Genomic DNA, 9,288 nt, shown 5'->3' on the forward strand with positions numbered 1-9,288 from the left:
AACGCCTTACACGGATAGAGAATAATATATATTAAAAATTATAACTAAGTTAGATTGGTTTAATGGTTAACTCATTAGTCCGTTTAAGTAAGTGACGAAAATTCAAATCCCACCTTATGCATGCAACAATTCATTGGTCAGTGAAAAACCCTTGAATAAAATTCAGTACTGCAACAAATTAATTCTTAACAATACCGTGAAAAACCAAATATATATATATTAAAAATATGTGAAATAACACTAACTTAATAGTTGATTTCTTATATACACACAATATTTTTGTTCATATTACTTACATGTTCACTAACTCTCCAAAACTTCGTTTGTAGCTCCAATAGAATGTCACAACTGTCATGTTATTCAATTATTTCAATCGCTTTGTTCGTTTTTGCTTTTTGGGTTTTAGATTACAAGTTACTCTAATAGGATGAAGAAACATATATAATAGAAGAATTGCTCGTGTACATTTAATATTCCTTTATATACACTATATATATATAAGAGACGTAATTAAAAAACTTAACTAACTTAGTCGCCTAATAAAATACTAACATTCTTTACAATAACAAAGTCGACATTCATTCCTCAACGTGGGGGAAATTAGAAACACGAAATGAAAGGGTGGATGCACAAATTAATAAATTTAAGCAAAAGTGGAACAGCTCAGCCAGCAATTGTGTCTTGTCAAATAATAAAGCAAGCAACATTTGATCATGAATATTCCCTCGGCCATGTTGCAACCACTTACTTATATGTCACCCTACAAGTTCACGCAACATCTATGATTTTCATTTCTCATCATCCTGCACATTCAAGCAAGGTTTCAAATAAATTGGTCAATTCAGATTATATTAAAAACGAAGATAGTAATATACATTATAACTTATACCAAAGGCTAAATTTTTCTTCAGCTTTTGTAATTGAAGAAAATGAAAATAAAAATTATCAAGTGGATTAGTAGAATTACAAATAGTCATATAGTATGATACTTACGGAACTTTCCACCAGGTTGTCTAAATCATCATCCAAGCCCCCATTGCCATTATCTGAAATACGAGAGAGGTTGATGGTGAATTTAAACTCTCATCAAAGCTTGCAGACTAAATTCACGTTACATATTCAGGTACATATTGATGTATATGACATGCATTGAGGCTCAATATTACAGTTCGTTCTAAATGTAGATGGACCAAATTGATTTGCAAAATCTTTAGAGGGCAAAATTGATGGACTAATTTGGGAACCTGTGGGCATGAAACACCCACAGCACAATATTTTACGTTCCATAATCCAATTTATATCCCCAGAGTAAGATACTAACTATTTTTTTATGCTCAGCAAGATAACAACTATTATAATATTCTTGAATACACCCACTAAATTCTCCCGTACTTAAGAATATGGCCAGTTTAGATAACAAATGGGCAAACACCAAGAAAATCGTAGTCCATCTAGTGGAGTTAGCTTATGGAAAGAAACAATTTCTAAATAGATTTTTTCAAGAGAAATTTGCAAATGGAAACTACTCCTGGAGTTTGGGAGTTTAAATGAAAGGAAATGTGAAAGGAATCATCCACTCTCAAACTCTATTTTAATGCTATTGTGAATTAATTAGGAGGAGTTTTGCATTGATCACAGCAAATTCAGTTACTTCAAAAACTTCAATTAAGGATTATATATCCGAATCTTCACAGCATTTCACCTTCCCCTTTCTCATCTTATTAACCATCCAAAGATGGGGATTGAAGCTCAATATGATCCTCTCTAAAGCTTCCAAACAATAGCATAAATCAAAGGACCAAACATGTATCAAGTATGAGACAAAATATTCATAGACAAATTGCATGGCATAACTCTATCAGTGTTTGTTATAATATCATTAATATCCTTTTAACTATTCTGATACTTAAGAAAAATGATATATAAATTATAATTGGAGATGCACCAAGCCCATTAGTAATAAACCAGATTATTCAGAAATAAATGATAGGTTTTAGTGGATAAATTGATAAGGTGTACCTTGATCATTGTCACTGTCTCCTGCATCTCCCAGAAGAAATACATCCAAGTCTTGCTCAGTTGTTGAAGTTTTAGTTTTAGTCTCCTTTTTCACTTCCTGCACCTCTTGATTAGAGGTCAATTCAACTTCTAATGGTTCCATCACTGTCTGATCTTTTACTTGTTCAGATGATTTTAGTTTAGCATCTTCCATGTACTTTTTCTCATAGCTATCAGAAATCACAAGATAAAACAGTTTACCGGAAGTCACAAAACAATAAAAATAAATCCAGGAGAGGTAATTTTTAGAAATACGTGGCATATAAATCATGTATGAGTAAAACTGACATGATACTGTTCCACAAGTATATTGAGTTTTCGTAACAAAAGTACAATCTCCAAATTGGACAATTATTTCCAACAGCAAAGAAGTTCCTTAAATATTGAGTGTAATTCCTTGTGTTAAGGATGGGGATGAATCTTTTAGATACTTTGCAAACCTTAAAAAAATGTACAAATTCTGATATAAAAAAGGGTAACCTAGTGCACAAGTATCCCGTGTTAACCCAGTGTAATTACTGTTTCCACGACTTGAATCCGTGACCTTGAAGCCACACAGAGACAACTCAATTGTTGCTCCAATGCTCCCCTTCAAAAATGTATGAATTCCAATATTCTAACTTAAAAAGTAAATGCTAAATGCCTACAGTAAGTGATATTTATAAAATTTTAAAAAATCTCTGCATGTTTTGCGTGATAAAAAAAACTTGGAAGCATTCATAGAATACATGATCTTGTGGTCTTCTCAGACTATGAAGACCAAATAATCCTTTATCAAATTGACTTAGGTCAGAAACAAAATTTAATGTGAAAAGTGAAAACCAAAATACTGCAGCCACAGGATAAATGACTTACGGTGCAATATGATTATTCACAAGTATAAAGTATATTCTCCAAAACTTCCTCTCTTTCATAACACGTGGACACAGCTCATACCTCAATCTTGAAATTTCCTACAACAACAATAGCAGGCATACATGAATCAAGCCATAAATCCTAGCAAAATATCTTATCTTAATGCTAGATTAACGCAAAAAGATGTAATGTCTTTAAATAGTCGATTTGCATAAACGATATAATTGGATATTGGAACACATTTTATGATTCTCTCGTGGTAACATGTGGATCCAACAAACTGACAGTCAAATAAGGCTTGGTTTGGTAAAGTTTTTTGAAGAGGTGCTTGTGCTAAAAGCACAAATTCCTCATTTTGCATTTGGTAAATCAAAAAGACCATGTGGCATGTGCTTGTGCTTGTAGCTTTTAAAAGATAACGGTATTTTTGAAAGCACCTAAAGTAGAACTTTTCAAATATGGCTTGTGCTTATCAAAATTAAAAAGTCTAATATTACCTCATACATTAGTTAATATCCAAATCTAATTCTTACATTAATATCTATTATAGTATTTTTAAATTTTAAAAACTATTTTACCAAGTGCACTTGCTATTGCTCGTACATATTGAAAGTCATTTTTAATTTAGTTTCCCAAATATAGATACTACAACTTTTTAAAAGCTATCTTTTAAAAGCTAGCTTTTACAAGCTACTTTTGAGAAATAAAAGCTTTACTAAACTAAGCCTAAGTACGAAGAGGAACAATCATACCTCGCTACAGTCTGGGGTGGTTTAGCTATTGCACCCTTAACCTAGTTCATTCTCCCTCCCTCTTTTCTCTTACACTTATACCCAAATCCTCCTCAAACAGCAAAGGATGATAGTTAAGGCACAAATAATTAACATCTGAAATCCACAAACTATCTTCGTATTTACAAGGTTTCAGAATCAATACCACGCCACTTAATACACTATCACGCTGCAAACATGAGCTCCATTTTGGCAATTATCCTGGTTAGAATTCATGTACTCTACTTTACTCATGACTTCCCACTCCAACGCTTTTAAGGATACATGAAAGTTTTTTACCTAATATCATGTCATGTGAAGATTTCAACTATAATATTGAGCAAATGGTAGTTACTACATACTACCCGAAACAGCATGTAAAAGACAGAGTCACTAATCACTATAGAAAAAGCAGGTTTTACTTCTTAGCTGCTATGGTTTAGATTACAGTAAATGAAGAATTGATTTTAATATCACTGGCTCTTCTCTTAATGAAAGCACCACGAAAGAATGCAGTTATCTAAACAAAGTATTTAATAAGTTAATCCTCAAAACCCCTTATTAATTCTTTGATTTAATACTAATCAAACTTTAAGAGGATGATACCTTGACTGCAGAAAGAACAAGTTTGGCATGTTTCTCCTGCCAATCGGTTAGGTCCTGCCTAACATTAGAAACAGCAGGGACATCAGAGAATTCAGTATCATCTGCAAACAGGAACCAAGCAAGTTAAGAACACAAGCTTCTCCTATTAACAATAAACAGAACTAGTATTCACCAACACCATTTATACTAAGACTAAGGATTAAACTAAACATCACTAAAGCTATAATGCACTCAATTTCACTTTAGAATATGCTAAGATAAATCAACGAAGAGCAGAACGGCATCAATTGAACAAGCTTACATAACTGCACCTAAGTCGAACCCTAAGATTCCTAAAAAAGGATAAGAAAGAAAGAAGAAAACCTTGAAGAGGGAAATCTCGGAAGGTGGTGACGGTGATGCCGGTGACGAATTCTCTGAGATGATCGGTGATGCCGAAAGCTTCGAGGTCGAGATCGTCGGGCGGAGAAGGTGCGGTTGCGGTGGCGGAGTCGGCGAGGGCGAGGAGCTTGATCTGATCGGCTCGCTTGATGGCTTGGGCGCTTAGCTCGGAAGCTTGAGCGGCGAATTCTTTGGAAAGCTTGGAAGCTCCAAACGACAGGTCATGAGATCGTTTTGCTGCCTCTTCCGCGAAGCTTCGAGCTTTGTTCCACAGCTCCATGCTGCTTCTTCTTCTTCGTGATTGGAAAGTTAACGTAACGAACGCTAAGGAAGGAAGGGTCAGTTTTCTTTTTTTTTTTTTTTCGTTTTTTTGATTGGGAAAAGTCCAAGGAGTGGAAAAACGCAGAGCTCGCTGACCGCCACGTATTCCGCTTCATCACTCTCTCTCTAGTCTCTACTGCTCCATCCTTTTTTTTATTTTTTATTTTTTTAGATTATTCATGTCAAAATCAATATAGAAATAGGAATATCAATATCTGCACTCTCTTATTGTAGTTATTATAATGTGTCAAAATTTGATGACTGCATTGTTCTCTCTTGCTAATTTCAGAGTACTTTATATTTAACATAGAATAATTATGATTTTGATTGGGTTTGTGTTTTGTGTAGGAATTGCATGGTGCTACGCAATGTTCTATATACTACAATCAGGAATTCAGGATGCATCCTAATTGAAGATGATGAAAAAGAAAAAGAAAAAGAAAAAAATGTTGAGTTAGAAGATTTTTACTGACAAACACATGAATCAAACTTCAGTATATGTTAGCCCATCCCTAAATTAGTAATAATAATGATGTATGAAGTATAATTGATTTAAATGAATGAAGAATTATTTGGTTGGCCTTCCAGAAGAAGCTAAATTCCCGGAACTTTTTGAAGGAGGATAATTGTCAATTTGTCATGTCCTGTGATGCATTAGTACGAAGAGTGATCAGTGATCATAATGTGTTTTATTTATTTATTTATTTTTTTGTGACATTTTCTTCGACGATACTAACGATGCTATGCTTTGTGGTTGTTCCTTTTCAAGATGTCAAAAATGGGTCTGTTTCCTTTTGGTCCATCAGGCCCACAATATATAATATCACAACCCAGTTGCTACTAAACTTCCATGATTCAAGGAAATGTCAACATCCTGACCAAAAAGAGAAAGAAGGAGATGTCAAAACAAAAAAAAAAAAACCGGAAAAAATGTCTTCCAATCAGACCCAAAAAATATTAAAAAGAAAGTTTTCAAGATGTTAAGGTAATAACGCAATTACACAAACCGAGACTTTATTGAGCTTTTTGGACTAGATCAGTATAGTAGCATTGGAGAAGGCTTGCTAGAACCTTTTCGGGAGTGATATGGATGATGGATCCTTAGCTATAAATAAGTCTTAGGCCTATTGCCCCTCGGACCTAAAGAGAAATACTACTATTGTTACCAATGAACCTTAGCTCACACGATATTTTTGCCCCCTCTCCATCTTAAAGGTTTTCGATTCAACTCCTATCAACTGCATTTGAGGAAAAAAAAATTAGTAAATACATGAGAAGTGTGTGGGTGTGTGTACTTGTACCTACGATTGGGGGTTGTCCAATCCATTTGAGGTACCTAGGATTAGAGTTGTTCAATCCAACTGACAAAAAAAAAACATTACTATTGTTGAATATTTTCTGATATTATTCAATCTTATCTATTTTATTGTCTAATGAGGTTATATAGGAAGGTGTTCACTAATGGTACTATATTTGTGCGATGCGTGATGTTCCGCATTTTTGAATGTCATGGTGGGCTCTCAACGGGTTGAAAAGTTATCCATTCAGTAAGCAAGGAGTTGACGTGTATACCCAAAAGTGAGTTGTGGCTTGGAAGTTGTAGTGGCGTGCTATGCCGAAACCGAGCGGAGTGGAGTTGGCTTGGGCCCGTAAATTTTTGGTTCCTTTTCCGCTGCGATTGGGCCATATTCCATGCTTTGGGTCAATTGAATTTTATAAAAGAGAAATATTGTGTTGCATGATTCTGAATTGGTGCTTCCCAAAAATATAATGTGAACATAGTTTTGTTGTTGGTGCTATTTAGAAAAAAAATACATAAAAATAGTTTAGTTAGTAAGTGTTTTTGTGTTGTTATTGTTTACTATCTTATAATTAGTGCTTAAATAATTAGAAATATTTAGAGTAGAGAGTGATTAGTATACAGTGAGAAGTTATTTCGTTGAGTTATTATCAAATTTTGAAAGAGAAGGGTGGTAAGTATGAGGTATATTGAATAGAGTGAGCCCATGATAAAATTAGTTAGTAAATTTATGTTAAAGCAAATTTTTTGTAATGTAATTGCATTATGATAAAATTTGTGAGTGACTTATGTATCTAATATATTTTTATGCATATTAAAAATTTGATTATAAACATGAGAGGTTAATTTTGCTGACAAAAATAATTTTTTAAGAATTGTATGGAAAAAAAAAGAATTCAAAACCCAAGTTCTAATTGCAAGTTGTGTTGATGATTAAGTTGGATGATTTTTCATGAATTTATCTCTTTGTATCCTCGTGAAAGAAAGCACCAATGTAACTACTTACTACATTTAATCTACACATTGGGACATGTTAGACGTGTTGGTTCTGCAGACAGATAAAAAAAACTTTAACGTCTGTGGGCTGTAATTTTTAAGCCAAGACCACTCTTAGAATATCAATAAACTATAGATCGGGACATTGAAATTACAACATACTTTGTAGACGTTTTACTGTACAAAGAGACACGAGAGAACTAATAAAGGTGATGATAGGAAAAAAGGCAACTAACAAACAAGAACCACATGTAAGAAACAGTAAGTAGGCAAGGGTGAGTAACAAGAGAGAGGTTTCAAGGTTTGGGATGTTATTTTAAGCGTGGAGCGGAGATGCAGTTGCAGTAGGCAGTGTTGAAAAAGATCAATCCATTTCGGGTGTGACGGTCGAGGTGGATGCACCCAGGCTGCGATAGGTGATTGCGTCGAGATAAAAAAAACCTGTTCCTGTGCCTCGTCGGTGGATTCTGAGACCGTTAAATTCGTCTTTCCCTTTCGCAGTATGTTGCGGTAGTCATTGGCGAAGTTGGCATACTTGTTTGTTAAAGTTTGGACAATATCGTAGTTGTAGTCATAGACGACGACATCTAGGGTGGCACAGAGTGCGCATAGGGTCATTCTCACTGCGTCTTCAACGCTTGTTTCCTCATTGAAGGCAATTCGGCTGAACTCGACCAAAGCATTTTGAGACGTTGGAGGGACAAGGGAGGCGAGGTGGCGGTAACATGTCCGACCGTCGCGGGAGGTCTTTGTGATAGCTCGGTACAGCGGCTCTGGAATGTCAAGCTTTCACAAACATCAGTGAGTAATTTTTGCATGCTGAAGCTGAGGAGGTGAGCGTTGGCGGGTTTTTTGGAGCAAGGTCTTCATCTAGGAAAACAATGTAGCAGTGGTTAGGACCTGGAAGGAAATAAGATGTGTTTAGAGTATGCATGTAAAGCAAGTTACGTGCAAGAGAAACTTACTACGTAGGTAGCATAGAAGGGGGAGCTGCTCTTCGTGGTGGAACCTTTCATGTAGGGCTCGTAAAGCAAGGCGCTGTTTGTCACGGTGATGATCCTGGAAAACTGGTTCCGGCCCGTAGCCGTTGTTTATGAGGTTGATACCACAATCGTAGTCCCCTTCACTGAAAAAGAGGACCCAGGCTTTGTCGTCATTTTCGAGAGTTGCAAACTTGGCCCAAGATGGACCATGAAAGTCACGGATCTGCTCTTGAACCTCCTCGAAGGAATTGTAGATCTCGGGGACCCATCCAGCGAAGACACAATAATAATCTAGCGTTGCCTGTGTAGTCTCCATTGGAATAATATTTTCTTTTTGTTTTGTGTTTGACCGCTATGGCAATGGGGTGCATTTATATACGTAAGAGTTACATGAATGTGAAGGGTGACGGGCAGTATTGGGTGGGGCATGATAAAATTTAGATTTTGAAAAGGGTTTTGATATACATGGCATTAGCAAAGAATCAGAATCTAATCTGCACTTGTTGGAAAAGCAAGCATAGTTTGACTGATAGGGTAAGTTTCAAAAAAAAAAAGAGAAAATGTATATATCTTGGAATTTGCAGACGGGACTGGTATAAGGGTTTGATTAGGCTTTGTTGTGTTTTTTTGAAAATATCATAGGATTGAGGTTTTTCATAGATTAACGACAATGTATTTACTGTTTTACAATTTATTGTGTATGTTATGAAAGACGGATAATAATTGAATGATTTAAAGATTTTTGTTTACCATTTTACTATATATTTTTTTTGTGTTAATGAAAGAATGAAAATAATTAGTCATATATATGTAATTCATTCGAAAATATTACTGTAAAAAGAAATTATAGTAATCCAATCTAAAAATAAATATAGATAAAGATTATATACGTCCACATCCTATTTTAAAAATAAATTGATAAAATATAAATTGATATGCTTTTTCTTTATCTAATTTGGTCTTTCTAATGGAATTAATAATAAGAATTATATAAAAATAATTGAGAATTATACAAAGT

General features: G+C 34.7%; 1 protein-coding gene across 1 annotated transcript; it reads right to left on the reverse strand.

Annotated features, from left to right (window-relative positions):
* Window positions 1-423: 423 nt before the first annotated feature.
* LOC112709242 (uncharacterized) lies at window positions 424-5,484 on the reverse strand. The gene is made up of 6 exons (XM_025761141.3): window positions 4,653-5,484; window positions 4,290-4,390; window positions 2,914-3,011; window positions 2,020-2,228; window positions 994-1,046; window positions 424-803 (listed from the first exon to the last, which is right to left on the reverse strand). Exons 1-6 carry the CDS (start codon window positions 4,948-4,950, stop codon window positions 789-791), a joined length of 774 nt encoding a protein of 257 aa, XP_025616926.1. The 5' UTR covers window positions 4,951-5,484; the 3' UTR covers window positions 424-788.
* Between the last annotated feature and the right edge of the window lie 3,804 nt (window positions 5,485-9,288).

Source organism: Arachis hypogaea, chromosome 1, assembly GCF_003086295.3.
Source record: "Arachis hypogaea cultivar Tifrunner chromosome 1, arahy.Tifrunner.gnm2.J5K5, whole genome shotgun sequence".
Lineage (NCBI taxonomy): Eukaryota > Viridiplantae > Streptophyta > Magnoliopsida > Fabales > Fabaceae > Arachis > Arachis hypogaea.

What these genes read in the sequence shown, in the direction of transcription:
- LOC112709242 (XM_025761141.3), bottom strand. Translation starts at nt 4,950, where the DNA reads ATGGAGCTGTGGAACAAAGCTCGAAGCTTCGCGGAAGAGGCAGCAAAA. An exon ending in CCGAGATTTCCCTCTTCAAG is followed by an intron (nt 4,391 to 4,652) that starts GTTTTCTTCTTT and finishes TCCTGTTTGCAG; the next exon opens with ATGATACTGAATTCTCTGAT. An exon ending in AGACAGTGACAATGATCAAG is followed by an intron (nt 1,047 to 2,019) that starts GTACACCTTATC and finishes CTCGTATTTCAG; the next exon opens with ATAATGGCAATGGGGGCTTG.